The sequence below is a fragment of the Arvicanthis niloticus genome, chromosome 5 (assembly GCF_011762505.2).
Source record: "Arvicanthis niloticus isolate mArvNil1 chromosome 5, mArvNil1.pat.X, whole genome shotgun sequence".
Classification (NCBI taxonomy): domain Eukaryota; kingdom Metazoa; phylum Chordata; class Mammalia; order Rodentia; family Muridae; genus Arvicanthis; species Arvicanthis niloticus.
Genome location: NC_047662.1, coordinates 85,180,213 through 85,200,379, shown reverse-complemented (window position 1 = coordinate 85,200,379; position 20,167 = coordinate 85,180,213). Strand labels below are relative to the sequence as shown.

The following is a 20,167-nucleotide window of genomic DNA, read 5'->3' as shown; positions in this document are numbered from 1 at the left end:
ACACTCAGGAAGGTATTGACTGAAAGCATTCAGTTGCGTATTTCACTAAGGAAGTCTGCTGCTACTTGGTGGGTTTTGTTTTCTGTTGTTGGTTGATGTTGTTCCTGGGTTTGTTTTTGGTTTTTTGAGGCAGGATTTCATGTATGCCCATCTGGTCTCAGACCAGCAATACAGCTAAGGGCTGTGATCTTTCTGCCTCTGCCCTCCCAAGTGCTGGGATTATGGGTGTGTGCGACCATGCCTGGCTTATGTAGAGCAGAAGATTGAACCCAGGGCTCTGAGCATGCCAGGTAGCCACTCCACCAGCTGAGCTGCAACCCCAGCCCTGATCTTTGCTTTTAAAAGCAACAAAGGCAGCAAGCACCACCTTGCATTTTATTGCTCTCGTTACCAGCAGAGGAAAGTTCAGCCAAGAAAACTCTTTTGTTTTCAAGATATTACATAAATTTAAAAACTGTTGTCATGCGTACAAAACTGTTGTCAGTTTTTACAAAACGTCCATTTCATGGTCATTCCCCTTGGGTTGGCGAAATTTAGGCTTTAGTCAGTCTTCCATAGGACTTGTAGCACAATTCCCGTGTGCCTCCATTGGCCTTTGAGACAGCGATGGAAGAAAGGCTGGCTGGAGCCTGAAGCCCTCCAGGACCTAGAATGTCTGTGCAAGCAGCTGGTACACACAGACCTCAACTTCTGTGTGGCACAGGCATCAGAGAACTAGGATATTTCCTCCAACACCCAGAAAGTGATTTTCCCTCCCACCAGGGCCCCGCAGGTTATCGGAAGACTGGAACTTGGGTTTCACAGGCGGAACCTGGTCATCTCGGGTGTTGTCAGCTCCTCTGTTTCTCTGCATGCTCTTCTTGTTGTGACCTCGGGACTTGTTTGTAGGCCACAACACTGTAAGACATTGCAGAAGAGAGTTGTAAAAGGCTGGAATGAGGTGAAGCAGGTAGCTCCTCCTCCTCGCCCACGCCTATGTCATCTCCCACCCCCCTTTCTCACCGATGGAGAGATAGGTTGACTCCATAGTGCATCAGGGTGCTACTGAGTGAGAGGGTTGGCCCTAGAGAATTCTCCAGATGCTTTCCAGTCCTATGACAATGAACTTCTCCCTGTCTCCAGTGACAAGGTGAGCTAGACAGATGCCCCATCGTCCTAACTTCTCTGCCTCGCACAGCCTGCCTAATGATGAGTTCCCGTGAGTATCTCAATAGCAAGTTAACCTTTACTGATCCCCTGCAGCCGTAGCGACGACTTCAGTTCAGTTACCAGTTACCCCGAGGACCTTCCCCAGAACTGGGGTAGCACTTGCTTTTACTTAGGTGCTGGAGATCTGAACTCATCATCATGCTTACTCAGCAATCATTTACCAAGCCATCTTTATGGTCCCAAATCATTCTTATTATTGTTTAGACAGGTCTCAGGAAGCCTAGGCGGAGGCTGGCCTGGAACTCCTGATCCTCCTGCCTTCATCTCTGAGAGCTGGGATGACAGGGATGGCCCAGCATGCCTGGTTTATGATGTGCTGGGGATTGAACCTAGGGCTTCATGCTTGCTAGGTAAGTGCTCTACCAGCTGAGCTATAGTCCCAGCCTTAGGCGCCATGCCTTTTTATTTATTCATTAAACAAAAGCATTTATTCATTAAACAAAACTTTCTAGAATACTTCTTAGGTGCTGAGCTCTCTGCTGAATCCAGTGGACATGTGGGGAGTCACACAGCTGTGGTCTCTGTCCTCGGCAAGCCTACAATATAGTGGGAAGCATATTTAACAGACCAACATGGGTGGTCACCAACTAGTGTGCTGTGAAGGAAAAATACAGGAGCTTAACAGAACTCTGATTAGAGCAAGATAAAGGGAGGAATTTTTTTCTCATCTGTAAGACTGGGATAAATAATAGTCACCTTGATGGAATCCTTAGGGATTATCATATATAAAACATTTACCACATTTGTTAGAACCATTTTTTAAAAACCTGGGATGGGATAGGAATTCACCTAAGTGTGCTGGCTGGAGAAGATGAAATTATCCTCTTATGGTGGATTATATTTTCTCTTGCAACACAGAGCACCTGTGGGTACGTGTGTGTGTGTGTGTGTGTGTGTGTGTGTGTGTGTGTGTGGTGGGGAAGAGGGCTGTGGCGGCAGCAGACCCTCACAAATACTCCCTTAGCATCTTCCTGTTCATGTAGAGAAGAGCAGGAAGGGAAGAGAGACACCCACAGTGCCTGTGACAATGCCTCCTTTTGTTATAGGGACTAGGTGGGGCCAGCATGTGTGCACTCGAAACACACACACACACACACACACACACACAATCACACAAACACACAGTCACACACAGTCACTCACACACACAGGCACACACCATTTTAGACAGCCCTGACCTCAGGACCTTTGCTGGCATCAAGGAGAATGCAGATGATAACTGGTCCAGCCTTCTGACTTTCTTGTCCTCCTCTGCTTTGCCCCACCTTCCTGGGACTGTCTGCTGATTGGAATGTAGCTTTTCCCTCTGTGGCTAGAAACCACACAGGTCTTTCCTGTTGCTTTTACGTAATGACTGATGGCCCAGCTTGGCAACCTCTAGATGGAAGAGATTTTCAGATTCTCATTGAGTGACCTCGAGGAAAGGGAAGGTCATGGAAACGCTGCTGTCACACCATCCATGGTCAGTCTTTGTTGTACACTCAAATGACCTGCAGAGCTTTAAAGTAATGCCTAGCCCAGATCAGTTGAGTTCTAGTCTGTGGGTATGGGACCTGAGAGCAGCCATTTTGAAATCTTTCCTGGCCAAGCAATGTATAGAGAGTGTGTAGCTTCGTCTGCCTGTGTCTCTCTACTGCTGAAGGAAGGTGGCGGAAACACTTAGCAGGTAGGTGCCTGAGCCACATGAACATCCAATCAGCTGCTCACTTGGCTGTTTCGAGAGCCTCTTCCTGCTTCTGGGACACAAGATCATGAAGACTCTGTATGACCAACTGAGATTTGGTGTAGGGCTGGTAAGATGGTTCTGCAGGTAAGGACGTGTCCAGAGCACCTGAGTCTGATTCCCAGCACCATGTCAGAGGCTGACAGCCACCTCCAGCTCCAAGGGATCCAACACCTCTGGCCTCCAAGGGCACCTGAACACACATGCTATTACACACACACAAACACACACACACACACACACACCAATAAATACATAAATACATAAATAAATACACCAAGCCGGATAACCTGAATTCAGTTTCAGAGCCTACATGGTATAAGGAAGAGAGGTCAGACTCCTGCACATACACACACATACAGTAAATAAATAAATAAATAAAAATTAAAGGAACTAGTGCAGAAGGAAATGGCTGGATCTAAGTGCACAGGGTGAAGGGTCCGGGCATCACACCTGTTCCATGTTCTCTCAACCCTCTTACTAAAGAAGGCAAGCCAGCCTGCTTAGCACAACCCGTGTGAAGCTGGGAAGGATCCAGTCATCGCTTTTGTTGGTCTGTTTATAACTTGATGACCTACACTGGCTTGTTAGACGTGTTTCCTACCATTGTTTCTGGGTGTTTATTTGGGTTAGGGAGGTTGTGTCAACCTTCAGTGAAATGGGATTGTTTACTTGGATGAAATGATTAATTTGTTGCAAAGCTGACCAGGGAGTTGGGACTCCTCAAAAATCTGTACTGTATGCTAGCTCTCACCAAGTTAGCCCAACCCACACAGCCAGGATCTAATAAAAAGGCCTAAAGGCTGGACAGTCCTGGACAGTCCTGGCTCAGTTCTCATACCTTAGGACATGAGACTTGGTCATGGTCCTCTGTTTGGCTAAATATCCCCACCTGTTTGCTTTTTGTGTCTTATTTTCCTTGACTAACAAATAAAGTGAATGGCCTCATTGACTGATGGCTCCTGTCACAAGAGGCCTGGCAGAGACCTAGATATTATGATATAGCGTGAGGATTCCAAAAATGGCTTTGGGCTAGAGAGATGGCTCTGCAGTTAAGAACACTGACTGCTCTTCCAAGAGGTTCTGAGTTCAATCCCCAGCAACCACAACCATCTATAATGGGATCTGATGTCCTTTTCTGGTGTCTCTGAAGACAGCTACAGTATACACATAAATAAATAAATAAATAAATAAATAAATAAATAAATAAATAAGTCTTTTTTAAAAAACTGGCTTCATCACAGTCTGCCTTCAATTATTATCTACTCATCTGTCAAGAATACAGCTGTTCCTAATACTAATTAATTAATATTAATAAACACTAATAGTACTATGGGAACCTCAAAGTGTGAGACCATGCCAAATCTGTTGTACCTTATGGCATATCCTGTAGCTGTCCTGAAAGATACATTTCTCTAATTGCTAGCCCCTACTGGCTCATGAGAGAGCTTCAATTCAGGGGAAGTAATAGTTACCTGTGGCTACCAAACACTTAAAATGTGCCTACAAAATGGAATTGACTGTAAGCATAACAATACATAACTGGATCACAAAGATTTGGTCATTTAAAAAAGTAAAGCATTCCTATTGCCTGACTGTGTGCGCCGATTACATGTTTGGGATATTTGTTTACCAGCTATACTAAGCTATACTATTATAATTAATTTCACCATCTTTTTTTTTTTTTTTTTTTTTTACTTTTTGGAGACAGGGTCCCATATGGTACAGGCACAACTCAAACTCATTGTGTAGCTCAGGATGATGTTCAACTTCTGATCCTCCTGTCTCCACCTCTTGAGTCCTGGGATCACATATGTGTGGCACCACACTGGTTTACCTGACAGGAAGGATGGAAGCTGAGGCTTCTGCATGCCAAGCGAGCACCGCACCTACTAAACTACACCCCAGCCCGCCTTTCCTGTGTTAAAGCGTGGCTCCTGCCGGATATAGGGGCATAGACTTGCAGTCCTAGTACATAGGAAGCTGAGGCAGGAGGATGCAAGTTTGAAGCTAGCCCGAGCTTCATAGCAAGACCATTTCTCAAACAACAAACAAAAAGGCAGCTCCCTGGATCAGGGCCGATCTTTTCTGAAGGGAAAGAGAAGAATAGTGGATTTTGGGGAGAGAGATGGTGAGGAGGGATGGGAGGAGAGGAAGGAGGGGAAACTGTGGGCAGGGTGTAATCTATGAGGCCAATAAAGGAACAAAAAAGCACTTGCTGCTCTCTCAAAAGGCCTGAGTTGGGTTCCCAGCACCCAGACGGCAGCTCACAGCTCACAACCATCTGTAGCTTTAATTCTGGGGGATCCCATCTTCCTCTTCCTGCCTTCACCTCCTGGGTCCTGAGACCACATATGTGTGGCCCCACACTGGTTTATGAGATGGAAAGGACGGAGGCTGAGCCACTGCTCACACATGGCATACAGATGTACGTGCAGACAAAACATTCATATACGTAAAATACATATACATAGAGTTATTTAAAAATAAAGTGCCTCCTTACCAAATTTAAAACACAAACACACACGCGCACACACAGACACACATTCACTTGTGATTTACACTCATTTCTAGTGAAGCCAGAGCTAATCCTCTGTTTCCTTCCATTCTGTTGACCCCTGGGCTAGTGCCTAGCCATGGAGCCATTGCCTCTTCTCTGCTGAGTCCTCCTGCCTGTGCTTGCCTGGAGCTGAGTGCTCTTGTCTCACAACTAAGAAAGTCTCCCAGAGGAAGAGGTCAAGGGACTGTTGCCTAAGGCCTTGTTGGGGAGCTCACACTGTGCAGTGGTCACTGAGTGCCTTCAAAGCACAGAAAAGAAACAGTTCTTGGAAGGGACAGGCTGGGTGACTCTTGCCTAAAGGGATCCAAACCAACAGGTCAGAATGGCTCAGGTCGCTTTGTCACCTGGCTTCCAACAATAAGAAAGCATATGAAGCACCTATAAATAAGTCATCTCACAAAAGTGCCAGGAAGGAGCCAGATATTTGGGGCTGTCTGCTCCTTACTGTGACTTGGGGATTGCTGGATTTTCAATTTGAAGGAACTTCTTTTGGAGAGAGCTTATAATTACCAAGGTGGGGAAAAGCCTGCAACTGACCTCTGCACCAGGGCCCCAACTCACACAACAGGCAGTTTCTGTCTTACCCAATTGGGACAATGGCCAAGAAGGAGAGAAAAGATGATAGAACAAAGCAGGTGCCAGTGAACTTGTCCAGCGTAAGCTGATAGATCTTGTTATATATGGTGGATGTCACCACCCCAGTCAGAGCTAGGCACAGCTGCAGGATGACGAAAAGCTTTCCTGTGGAAGAGATAAATATTATCAACAGAGCTGCAGTTGTTCATTTCTTGTTTCGCCTACCTGGTCTCTGGGGATCTCCAGGAGACTTCCCCCACCCCCACTCTCCTGAGGAGTCCTTTTCAGTCTCCCTGGCTCAATTTGTACAAAGGCAGACAATTTGTATACAACTCCAGGAGTCCTCCTCACAGCCTCCCCAGCACTGGGGCTACGGGCCTGTATTTCCACACCAGCATTTTTCGAGTGCTGGAGATCCAACCCTAGGACTTCATGCAAGCCTTTTACCAGCTAAGCCCTCTCCCTGGGCCCACTTCTGGGTCTTCTGAGTGTCTTTAGGAAGTCTGTGCAGCAAGCTGAGTAGCTGAGACAGTCTGGGCAGGACATCCTGGAGAAAGTCCTCTCACTCACCATAAGAAGAGTCCTTTATGAGTTTGGACATGGCTGACCGGATGGTTGTGATTGGAATCAGTGCAAACATCATGACGGCTCGGGCTGAAACAGATAGTAAGGAGGAACACCTCTCACCTGAGTCCAGCTTCCATCCAGATGGAAACAAAGCAAAGGCTTCCCTTCCAGCCCCTCTCTCCACAGTCCCTGTGGCCTTGGCCTGGAAGCATTAAACTTCTCTGCTATAGCCCCCCCAGTGGCCCAGACTCTGGATCTCTAGCCTTTTTAGAAAGGGTTTCCCTAGTTCAGCTGCCAGTCCTCCCTAGGGCTTTATTAACTAGTGAAATACATGGAGGGGGAAGGAGAGAAGGGGAGGGAGGACGGAGAGATAGATGGGAAGGGCTGGAGAGGGGGCCACTCTGTCCTCTGTACAAGGCTTTCTTAACTGCAAATGGGCACCAGGTTACCTTTTCATTTTGCTAGCTGCTTCTCTGAGGTGCATGACCTGGGGCAGTTCTCTGATAACTAAAGTTTTCCTTTCCAAGTTGTTAGCTGTTAAGCACGTGTGGTCTATGTAAGCTAACATGAAATAAGCCTTAAACTCTGTCCTTTCATTACATTAACCACATATCAAATGCTCAATAGCCACACATGGCTGGTGGCCATTGTGTTGACAGATGGAGGCCACCCTGCACCTGTAGAAAGTTCTATTGCAGTAGGAGTCTAGAGCGTTCTGCTTGGGATTGACCAGTCTCTGTCCTCCAGTGGAAACCTCAGTCCACTGTCTTGTGGGAATATATCGTAGGGGGCAGTTATTGAGAAATTTTGTGCATTGCTAAAAAGCCATTATTTGGCCTTAACTTGTGTGTCTTATTTCTTTAAAGCTAGAGAGAAGAAGAGAATAGGGCTTGGCAGGTAAAGGTGTGTGCGGCCAAGCTGGAGAGCCTGAGTTCAATCTCTGGAACCCACATGGTGGAAAGAGAAAATAAACTCTGACATATATCTTCTGACCATGCATAACTCCCTACGCTGATTAAATAAATATGATTTTATAAGGTACTAAAGTTAAATGAACCCCAGTCCCATCTTCACTTAAGGCTGTGTTGAGCCTTCCATATTGACGCCAAGATCCAGTGACCACATCTTGGCCCAGAGCCGTGGGTACCACCCTGACAAGGTTCAGACAGCAATACAGGTAATACACAGCCACAATACAGAAACGTCTATTCCTGACTCCCTTGTACCTCCTGGATAGCAAATTCAGTCCCTGGTACTGAACTGGGACACCTAGACCACAGTACCCCTTAGCATCAGACCATGACACAGAGGGTCCACAGTGCCCTGCTTCCTTAAGCCCCAGACTTACCAATGTAGAACATGTATGTCTCCTTCACAAAGGCCAACAGAAGGGCTCCAGACCCAAAGGAAACCATCCCAATCATGATCATCGTGGTGTCCCGGAAGTATCGGGAGAAGACCAAGACACCCAAGAAGCTGGTTATGAAGATTATGTACCCAGAAGCCATCCCATAGCCCAGCTGCACTTGGTTCCAATGGAGAGGATCCTTTAGCACAAAAAGGGCCATAACATCTACTGTGCCCACAACAGCCAGGTCGTAGACGATGGCACCCACAAACAGGAGAGCAATGATGGCTTGGGAAGGCTTCCGTTTCCCAGGAGTTGGAGGGTTCCCCGGTACATTCTGCCTGTCTTGTTGATCTGGATCCAGGGTTCGATAGGTGCCCATCATGCCAGACACAGTATCTACAGTGGGGTGTACCTTGTTAGGCTTGGACACAGATTCAGGGACCTTCAGCACAAAGAGGCTGTAGAAAAGAGCAAACGCTGCACAGCCGACGCTGCAGGCAGTTAACAGGAGGCCTTGCACAGAGTGCCCAACGATTTGCTTGAAGAGATGCCCTGAAGCCATGCTCCCACAGAACCCGGCTAAGCCCAGGACTAAGTCGATGAGGATGAGGCGCACCGAGCGGCGGCTCTCGGAGCAGCCCAGGGATCCCAGCGCCATGACTCCGGACCAATAAGCGGAGAAGCCCCCGCATAGCCCATTGAGCGCCACTGCTCCGTACATCATCTCCACTGGCCAGTCCAGCATCACTTTGAGTAGGAGTCCGATGCGGGACAGCAGGAAGCCCAGCATCGCCATGCAGATAGAGATCTTACGGTGGTAGCGGTCACTGAGCCAGCCCAGTCCATAGGCGGACAGCAGGGGCGTCAGGCCCACCACGAGGTTGTAAATGATGTAGAAATTGGAGATAGCCTTCTGCTGTTGGTCCTCCTGATGCCTCCCCAGCGAATGGCTGGCACTGTAATTAGAGGATCCTCCAGCCGCAGACGCGAAGGACTCCTTCACTACCAGGAGTAGTCCTGCGTCGTAGAGGGAGCCGGCCACCTGGGTTGAGGCTACCACAGGCTCGATCCAAGTCCTCACCCGGAAGCCAGAGAGCCGGCTGCTCCACGGACAGGTGACCCCGGGACCCATGTGACCCTGTGTGACAGGGAACAAGGCTTGCTGTCTGCAGAGTCTGGGAGATGCTCCCAAATTTGGAGGGTCAGGGCTCAGTCTCAAAGTGTGTTTCAGGTGCCTCGAGAGCAGAGCTAGGACGTCTTGTCTGACAGTAGCTAGTTAGATGCCAAGGAACTTGCCGGGCTGCGGGCCCCTCCTCCTCAGGTCAGAAAAAGCAGCGCCCCACCTCCACCTCCACCCGGGTAGGCTGAGCAGACTGGCAACAGCCCAGAGAAGCCACTCGGCCAGAGCACTCGCGAGCCTTGGCTCCCTCCCCACGCACCTCGAGCAGCCCAGACAACCTGCCTTTCCTGACAGCTAAGGACCATCGCGCACTGAAGCTCAGTCAAGCAAGCAAGCTCTGGGACCTGCCCAGAGAGCGTTTCCAAATTCTTCCTCCTTTGGAGGCAGGTTTGGGCAGGGGTCTGATGTTAGGCTTCTGCTTGATGTAACTCTGAGGTGTCAAGTTTTCTTTGTTGGAAGTAACAGGAACCTTGGCATACACAAAGCTCATGGTTCTAATCTCAGTGCCATGTAAACCAGGAATGATGGAACGTTATCTGTGATTCTAGCACGTGAGACAGGAAGGCAGAGGGTCAGAAGTTCAAGTCATCCTCCCGTACATAGAAAGTTCGCTACAAGAGACTCTGTCTCAAACAAACAGATGACAAACAAACAAACATAATAGATGACTCAAAAGGTAAAGGAGCTGCCATCAAGCTTTGTGACCAATCCCTGAGACCCATACCATGGAAGGAATGAACGACTCAGAAATCTGTCCTCTGACCTTCATGCACATACACACAGAAACACACATACACACACACAGAGAGAGAGAGAGAGAGAGAGAAACACACACACAGAAACACACACACAGAAACACACACACAATTAATTTTAAAAAATTAAAAACAACAAGGACCCATTTGTCAGAAGCTAGTAACACAGACTTAAAGAAGGCATCTCAATGGCAGCTCCTTCAGGCCAAAGGACTCTGAGTAGCGCCTATCTTGGGCACCTGTATTAACGGGCCTTTCTTGTTGGATTCCAGCCTCAGGTTCAGTCCCAGATGCCCCTCTACAGCATAAAACTGGACTGTGGCAGAGCCTGGAGGCGCTTACTAAAGTCAGAAAGTTTGTCTGAGTAAAGATGGGAGCAGAGATGCTTTTGCTTCCTAGTAGTTGCTCTTCCTGTCTCATGGCCCCAATCCTGTCTAGCCTGGGCTAAGATTTCTGCTCCCCAGGCCCCTCGCTTTCTCCTTCAAGTGCATGCTTCTAGATGAGGTGATCCTGGGTGATGCGGGAATCTAGACGCACCAAGGAGTAAGATGACCTTTCTTAGCCACATAGATAGTTAAAGCTCACCTAGTCTCTGCTCTTGTCTCTCCATCTTCAGCCCTGACACAGTAATGGTCACATGACTGGCACAAATTCAAACTTACAAGAAGGATATACAAGCCTGCTTTGGAGAGTCTAAGAAGCCAGATGTTCCTACAGTGGGCAGCGAGTGGTTAGATCCCAGGCAGTCCTTGTGTAACTCTGTGCCTCTTTGGTAGTGTTAGAGTGGACCCAGCCCCTTATTTTTGAGTCCAGATCCAGACAACTCTGACTTCTGCAAAGAGAAAGATGTACCCTGTGTCCCCTTGAGAGCCGTGCCTTGTGGATCTGGCTCCCAGCTGTGTCTCTCTTTCTCGCTCATCTTGGCCTGTTTTCACCAACCCATGCCTGACTCTCCTACCCCATTCCTAACATATTTTTCTAAGGCTGCAGCAAGCAACTCAGCAACCTGCTCCTGTGACAGAAGCTCCAGGGATGGTTGAGTTACAAGAGCTCTGCAATCAATGACAATACAACCAGAAGGACCACTCTGGCCATTTGATCAGTGGAGTCTTTATTCTTGGTGCTGTAGACAGCAGGAGGCAACCTTGTCCAATCTCTGGCAGGCTTTATAGGTTTTCAGCACTCTCCATCTTTTTGTGGAATGTAAGAAACCCCTGAGGGATTCACATCAGACCTGGGAGGAGCTGGGTGCTAGTCAGCCTTGGTGTTCTCCAGGCTTGAGAATGGAATCTTCTAGTCTAGAATTGAGCTAGTCTCAGATCTGATGATGTCTTTCCCAGTTTCGACCACCGTGGGTTGGGTTATATTCTCATTATGTACTTTCTCTCCTCTCCATCTCTGAATGCTGAACCCAACTGAAGTCATTCTGTCCATCTTCTGTGACCCAGGCTACCAGCAGGTTGAGCCTTGACTCTCTACCACATCAAGATTTAGTATCTTTTGCAAGCCATCTTAATTTTCTTGTTTCCGGATTTTCTGGAAAAGGTTTCCTCCACTCCTAAAGCACTAGAAATAAAGTGAATACCTCTGTCTTGTCTATCAGCTGTGCGGATTGTTCTGGAAGCTAATCTGTAGCTCAGATCTGGCTTCATGAAAGACAATGAATATGAATAAAGGTACACTAGTCCACTATCTCATGTGGTCTAGCCTCAGACTCACCTTGACACCAATGGTGACCTTGAAGTTCTAATCCTCTTGCTTCCACCTCTTGATGGAGTTTTAGGGAGCATGCTGGGCTCTTGTGGCTCTGGGATGGAGGCCAGAGCCTTGGGTTCGAGGCAGGCCCTCTACCGACTGAGCCACATCCTGAGCCCGACCCTAGCCCACAGTTTCTAGGAAGGAGGGAGGCGTCTAACATTAACTGAGCTCTTACCATGTCCCAAGCCCATCATGTTAATGAATTCGATGAATTATCCGGGGAAGTCTATGAACTGAAATCAAAGATGTTGAAGTAATTTGCACAGGCTCACACAGAAAGCCAGTGTTTAGCATCAGAGACTCTTTGAAAGCCTATAGCTGTGGAGAGGATTGCTGCAATCCATCTAAACATGCCTTTGCAACCAGGATGGAGAGATGCAAAAACATCATTGTTGACGTGGGCAGGGACTTGTTGTTGCTCAATGGTGGATTGCAGAAGTGAACAGGAGGTGTGGTTGAAAGCTTTCTTACTGAGCTTACCTACCAGGTTCTTTACAATCAAATAGGAAAGACTTTTGTTACCTCAATTAATGTCCTCAAATATATTTTACAAAGGAACAGAGAAGACAGAAGCTTCTTCTTCAAGTTGTCTCCTGACTTCCACATGCTCACTGTGGCAAGAGTACACACACACACACACACACACACACACACACACACACACACACACAAATGTAAATTTTAAAAAGGAATCTAGTTCATAGAAAAGATATAAAATAAAAGTATTTTTCTGGAGAGATGGTTACCAATGGCAAGAGCTCTGTCATTGGAGAGAGAAGAGGCAGGCAGAGCCAGGAGTGGGGAGAAGGAAGGAACAAAGAGGTGAAGAGAAGAAGAGGAGAGAGGAGAGAAGATGTCCCCAGAAGTTTGAGTGTCTCTAGCAGTCTAAGGTAGTTATTCTTATCAAGGCTAGGTAATTGGGTTAACAATTCTAATTGTGTGGGCATCTTGTGTATTGAGTATTTGCTAATATATAAATCTATTTGGTTAATCTTAAGCATTAAGAGTCTTCTTTCACAGGGCAGTGGTGGCACCTGCCTTTTATCCCAGCACTTGGGGGGCGGGGGGGGGCAGAGGCAGGCAAATTTCTGAGTTCAAGGCCAGCCTGGTCTACAAAGTGAGTTCCAGGATAGCCAGGGCTACACAGAGAAACCCTGTCTCGAAAAAAAAAAAAAAAAAAAAAAAAAAAAAAAAAAAAAAAAAAAAAAAAAAACCAAAAAACAAAACAAAAACAAAAAAGAGTCTTATTTCTACCAGGTACTGGGAATTGTTATATCTACTGAATGAGGGTGGCGGAGTTGGCCTTGAGCCATGGCATGCTTAGAGCCATGGACACCACGGAGCTGACTGGCTGAGGCAGCAGCCATGCCAACGTCTCTTGGGTCCCAGGTGCCGTCAGTGCAGGAACTTAGAGCAGGAACATAGTGGAGGCCAGGAACTAGCTGGTTAGAGCCACATTTTCTAATACTTCCTGCTACAGTTACCAGTAACCAGTGGTTAAGAGCACTGGTTGCTCTTCCAGAGGTCCTGAGTTTAATTCCCAGCAAATACATGATGGCTCACAACCATCTGTAATGGGATCTGGTGCTCTCTTCTGTCATGCAGGCATACGTGCAAATTGAGCACTCATATACATAAATAAATAAATAAAAATCTTTTAAAAAATAAAACAATTTCTTTTTATTTTATAAGGAACATGTACACATACATATATATGCATACACATGTATAGAAATCACATGTATACATATATATGTGTGTGTATATGTTGCTTAAACATATATACATATATGTATACATATTTGTGTATATGCCTATATACACATATATACATATATCAGCATTATATACATGTATAAGCAACATATACAAGAATTAATATGTTCTCTTTCTAAAAGTGTTCCTCAGTTTCTGTCTTTCCTTTTTTTATTCTTTGATAATTCTGTACATGTATATGCTGTGTTTTACTGTTTTCAATTCATTCATGTTTCAGGAAATGGGACCCATTCTTGTTCATGCCAGCAGTCACAATTAAACTCAATGAGTCAAAATAAAACAATAAAATAAAAGATAGCTGGGAGAGATTTCAAACAGCACACTGTTTCATTTGGGATTATTCTGAGACCTTCCTCTTCTTGTGAATGGTCAGTGTAAGTCTTTGTTCTTTTATTCGGCAGAAACTGGTGGAGAGTCTGTGACTTCCATATGAACTGGCACAAAGCTGAGCAAGGACCACAGAGAAGTCCCAGAGCACACACATCTCCCATAGGTGGGCTGACGGATGGCACAGGCTCTGGCTTTCACAGGCCCTGGCTTTCACAGGCCTCAGGACTGAGGAGCTAAACCGTTTTACCTGGACCTAGAGCAACAGAGAACCCTTCAGCTGACGTGTAAGACAGAGGTGTTCTTTTTATTGCTAGTGTTTTGGGGGCTGAGGTAAACCTTTGCATCCCATAAAATGGAAAATAAGGTAACCTATGAAACATAAATATATAATAGAATAGAGCCTGTGAGATACATCGTCTGGGAGCTGCTTGCCGAGCTTGAGAGCCGACTTCTGTTCCTTGGCCCCTCTTGATGGAAGGAGACAACCAACTCTCCTAACTTGGCCTTTGACCTCTAGATCCACAGCATGGCATGCAGACACTCAGCAAATGAAGTAAAATTTAAATCTGTATGATCTGACAAAGAAAGATGCACACCCTCAGCCAAGAAGTCAGGCAGGTCTCCCAGTGAGCAGCCACGAGTAACAGAGATTCAGCTGCTGTTTGCTGGGGTGCTGCCTCTTCACATGGGCCTGCAGAGGCCTGACGCATGACCGAGAACAAGGATAGCAACTTGGCATCCATGCGTTCATATTGCCTCTGCCCCATTGGCTACTTTAAACTTTAGGTCAGATTCCTGCTTACGTCCACTTTTAAGAAATCTTCACCTAAAACTGGTACCCCCTCCCCCCCCCACACCTTCTGCAGGGCTGAAGAGTAACTAAGGTATGGTTTATTAATCAACAAATAATCAACAAATTGTCAATTGCCAGTCTTTTGTGTTTGTGATTTAATTTTTATCAGTTCTTTGAGAATTTCACACGTACATGCAATGTGTTTGATCATACTCACCCCTGACCCCACCTCTCCTAACTCCTCCCAGTTCCACCTCGGCCCTCATCTCCTCCCAACTCTGTGTCTTCTTTTAGATTAACCATCATGCTCTTCTGACTTGTTCTCTTTCTGAGTCATTCCTTCTTGCAGTTACTGTGGGTTCTGAGATAACAGATCTGACTGGGAAACATGTTCTAATGAGAGTCAAAATTACTCTGTAGGTCATGGCTCTCTTGTCACTAACCAGGCTCCTCATGATATTCTTGAGATCACGATCACCCAGACTAGTTTTGTTCCTTTTTCACATAGCCTGAAGTTCTTGATACCTCAAGGGCAAGCCTAGGATGCTAGGATGCTGTTCCCGGTGGCAGGATATTTGATCACACTGTGAAACCCAAGATTGTGTTATTTACTGAAGAAAAAAAAAAAAAAAAAAACCTGTTTCTAGTTGTGGTGTGGCTCAGCCCTTGGCACACACCTTGAATTCCTCTGGCTGGAATACAGACACACTCTTGGTACACACCTTTAATCCCAAACAATGAAGGTAAAGTCAGTTTGTAGGAGGAATCACCCATGTTTGAAAGTGATGCCTAATTGAGTGGCAGGCAAAGTGACAAATCAGAGAAAGATTTGACAAAATAGGATATGCCCAACTCTCATGAGAGAGGAAAAAGAGGCTACTTAATAGACAGCAGCAGCTGCTGAAGCAGCAGCAGCAGAGAGAGAGAGAGAGAGAGAGAGAGGAGAGAGAGAGAGAGAGAAGAAGAAGAAGAAGAAGAAGAAGAAGAAGAAGAAGAAGAAGAAGAAGAAGAAGAAGAAAGAGAGGCAGTTTTACTAGGAGAGTTTTACAGAGATGATTTGAAGAAAGAACAAGCTAGACACAGATGAAGACAGAATGAGCCAGAGAATGAGCAAGAGCTGGAAGATTAGAACATCCTGCCAAAGTCAGTATTGAAAGTCCAAACCTACTCCATCTTGGGACTGGCCTCCATCTTAAAAGAAAAAGGCCTGAGAACTTGGCCTGCAGCTGGCCCCAAGCAGCACCCAGGAAGAACTCCACGGTTTGTTCTCCATCAGAGTCACTCCCTAGCAACAGTTAATTAAAGATTAGTCTGATTGTTTCAGATGTACTTTCAGACCGTTTGTGATTGTATGCGGCCTTGCTTCAGAGCACCCACCTGTTGGTGTACAATAGTCATTCAATTCCACACTTGCCAGTCTAGTCTCCCCTCGCTCGCTCACCACTTCCCATATATAAAGCCCTGTTCCCGTAAGAGTTTGGGGCTGCACCTTCCCATTCTGCTGTCAGAGACGGCGGTGTGCCCAAGCTCAAACCTTAAATAAACACTTTAATGCAATTATAGCAGCACCAGCTCCTTGGTGGTCTTCTGGGGTTCAAGAACACTTCCAGGCACAACAGTATGAGGCCAAGCAGAACAATTAGGAGAGGCTGAGCAAGAGAAGCCAGATTGAACAGGTCAGCTTGGAGAGGAGTTGGAGTCAGAACAGCTGAGTAAAATCAGCCAGCCAGAGTGGTGAGCTTACTCGGCGGCAAGTCTCAGAGGCTGAGACTATCTAGGCCTAGACAAGAGGCTAGGAGCTTCCGGGACAATCAGAGGCTGTAAGCCCCTAAGACAACAATTACTCAGGAGAATAAAAATGCATTTACAGGTCCGCTTCCTATATGCTAAATAAATTCATTTTCTGCTCTCATCACTATTGTATCGTCTTTGGACATTTTGGGCAAGTGGCTGAACCTGGTTCACTGGGACCACCAGAACCAGGCTTCTGCCGTGTGACTCTAGGATTTCAACACTTTCCCTCCGAGTGTTTTCCAGTGGTTGGGCTGTAACTACATTAAGGATGCATCTCAAGCCCCTTTGATCACAAACAATCCTCCAGTTATGATTTTACTACCACTGTATTGTTGAGAACAGGAAGAAAATGTGCTAGTGACTTGGACTCTCCAAATAATTTTACCTGATAACTTAATAAGTGAGCACTGTGGTCTACCTGCCTTGCTTTTCTTTTCCATTTCTCTCTCTCTCTCTCTCTCTCTCTCTCTCTCTCTCTCTCTCTCCCTTCCTTTCTTTCTTTTCTGTTTTGAGACAGTAAATGCACTCATACAACCTCTTGGGAAATCAATTCATTGGCCTTTCCACCCTGAGATGGCATCCTATTAATAATAATATTAGCCAGTTTCATAGATGAGGAAACTGAGATTTACACAAAGCCTTATGGAGCCAGGACCCAGGTCTGTGTGGTTTTAGAGTCTATGCCATTTACATTGTACTTGAAATAATCAAGAAGAGATACATTTCTAAAAAGTCATTTGATTGTTGAACTTTTCCATCAAATAGTGTGAACGTATTTCTATTTATGATATTTTCAAACTCAAGTGGTCCATTTGTTCACTCATGAGTCATCCATCCACCCATCCACTCATCCACCCATCCATCCATCTATCCATCTGTCCGTTCATCCTTTACAAGCATTGCGTATCATGCCTAAAAGAAGGCACCTAGATGCATAGAATGCAAACTCTTGCCTTTAAGTTTTTTTTGTTTGTTTTTTTGTTTTTTGTTTGTTTTTTTGTTGCCTGAAGAGTTATCATAAGATACTCATAGAATTAGCAAGATAGTTCAGCAAGTAGAGGCACCTGCCACGAAGCCTGACAACCTAGTTCAATCCCAGTACCCAAAGGATAGTAATGTCATAGAACCAAGTCCCACATGTGTGTGTTGTGCATGTGTGTGTGTGCATGCACACACACACACACACACACACACACAAACCTCCTTTAGCAAGCACACACATGAAATAAAAATAAATAAATGAAAAATAAATAAATAAAAGACACTCATAGTACTAACACTACAAGTTCTGTTTCACACATGGAATTATTGACATCACGCCATGCCTCCTCTTTCAAGACTGGCTTTATGAGATTGTCCGCCCTGGGCTCTGCTACCAGACTGAATAAGCTCGTAAACAACCTACTCAACACTATAAAGAAAGACAGGGTTTGTTTCTGCCCAGCACACATCAGCTCAGTAGTAACTGCGTCTCACGTTTCCTCTTACCAGCCACCCACTAACCTTCTCTGCCTATGCTTTCCAGACAGTTTGTTAGAACACGGGTGGATATGGGATACTGTCAAATCATAGCACTGTGTACCCATGATTACAGCCATGGAAATACGACCCAAGTCTGCACGAGTAAGAAGAGGCCCAAGAGTTGGGCTTTAGGAGTTGGGAAAAGAGGAAAAGAGAGCTTCCTTTTCATGTTCCTGTTGGTCTTGGAGCAAAAGGGATAACAACCAAGAGTTTCCCTCCCTTTGGAGAAAATCTTGTCTGAGATTGGAACTAATACAGAGCAGAGTAGAGCTGACAACTGGAAGTTTCCAAATCCCAGAAGCCACCTATGAACTCATGGATGTAGCTGGACCAGAAGCTAAACTATCCTGTCTGTCAGTAACAAAAGCTGCTACACTCGTTTTTTAATGATGCCATTTGATTTGGATTTTCTGACCATTGTAAACAGGAGGGACTTGATGGTGCCAGGTCCTGAGTCACTTGTCTCCACTGGCCCTGATCCTATTTAGTCACAGACTCCCTAGGACCTTCCAGCTGGTTCTCAACCCAAAGTCATTAATTCTAACTTCCCACTAACTACAACCTCTTCCTTGCTGCTGCTTCAACTGCTCCCACTTCACTGGTTCTTTGATCTTATCAGGACCCACTGGCACCTACACAAACATAATTTTCCAAATCACTGGCTTTCTCTCTTTCCCTCTTCCTTTGCGGTCTAACTTCATGGTGCATCTCATTACTCTCTTCACAAATCCTGTTCTCTGTTGTCTGACTTTTTAACGTGGGCCAACCCTGAAAGAAGTCATCTAAGTAGTGGAGGACTGTTGGGAGAAGTCTCACAATGGAGCAGATTGACATCACTGTGAATTTACAAACTCCAGTGCTAAACAATGCTTCAAAATTACCCAGCAACTCCTGCATCCCCTCAGCCACCTTCCATACTTCCAAGATCCAAAATGACTAGTCCTGTATGTCATCGTTTGCTTTGAACTCCCAAATTCTACTACCGCCTCGCTTTCCCCTCTTAAGACTTACTTTTTTGGATGTATATGTGATGTGCATGCATGTGTTTTCACTTATGTGTGATTGCACACGCATATGTATGTATAGAGTCCAGAAACTTAAATTAGATATCTTCCTCAGCGTAACAGGTTCGCAGACCTAAGGAGACCCCAGACCTTAGCAAAACTGACTCCATGATGGATGTACGATTAAGGCCATAAAACATTGTATAGACAGCACCACCAGCCCACATGACAAAGACCTAAAGCATCAAAGCCCACAGTTCTGGGAAAGTCTCAAAATGTGCCTTCTGTAGTTCCACTTCTGGCCAACTGTTCTTGTTAATTGAAGTTCAATGTAGGACATGGTTTTTGTACTTAAAGGCTCATCCTGAGAAAGGCTTGTGGCTACACTGGGATCTTGAACACTCAGTGTAGTTACCACCCAGCTAATGAAGACTCTCTATTGGCTTAAACCCATGTCTGAGCAGTCTTCTCTGGTGGATACCCCACAACACTAAGTTGCTCTCCATTTTATTTATTGAGCCAGGGTCTCAGTTGACTCCATAGCTTGCCAATCAGCTAGACTAGTTAGTCAGCTTGCCCCGGGGATCCCCTGTTTCTGCATCCTGGGTACTGAGATGACGACAGGTGACACTGGACTCTGGTCCTCACACTGTGCAGCAGGCACTTTATCCACTGAACCATCTCCTTTTTTTTTTTTTAATTTAAAATTTATATGTATGCACTGACATACATGCCTCCATATATGTCTGTACAACACTTGCATGCCTGGTGCCCATGGAAGTCAGAAACGGGGAGTTTGATCATTTGAAACTGGGGTTATAGATGTGAGCCTCTATGTGAGGGCTGGGAATCCAACCTGGGCGTCTGGAGGAGCTTGTAACCACTGAGTCATCTTCCCAGACCCAGGACCTTCACTCTTGAGGACCTTCCCCCTTCCCTTCTCTGTTCCCCTCTCCCTCCCCCTCTCTTTTCCTCTTCCTCTCCCTCCACTCCCCCACCCCCACTTCTGGAGGAAACTTGGGAGTAATTTTTCAGTTTCAGGTAACTTGTATATAAAAATCTTTTAATCTCTTGTTTGCCCTCCATTAGCAGGACCTTTATGTCATAGACATGATAAGCTAGTGAGACTGACTGTGCTCTTTAGAGAAACAAGAAGATATTATGTTTTGGATCTGTTTATTTAAAAGCTTATCTTACTCCTGTGGCTTCCCTCCATGTGCAAGAAAATAACTTTAATCATGACCATGGTAGAAAACACTCTGGATCACAC

General features: G+C 45.8%; 1 protein-coding gene across 1 annotated transcript; it reads right to left on the bottom strand.

The window, feature by feature from the left end:
• Positions 1-369: 369 nt before the first annotated feature.
• Positions 370-9,277, bottom strand: Slc46a2 (solute carrier family 46 member 2). Its single transcript, XM_034503720.2, has 4 exons — positions 7,984-9,277; positions 6,639-6,722; positions 6,077-6,233; positions 370-897 (listed from the first exon to the last, which is right to left on the bottom strand). The coding sequence occupies exons 1-4, from the start codon at positions 9,116-9,118 to the stop codon at positions 831-833; spliced, it is 1,443 nt and encodes a 480-aa protein (XP_034359611.1). The 5' UTR covers positions 9,119-9,277; the 3' UTR covers positions 370-830.
• Positions 9,278-20,167: the final 10,890 nt, after the last annotated feature.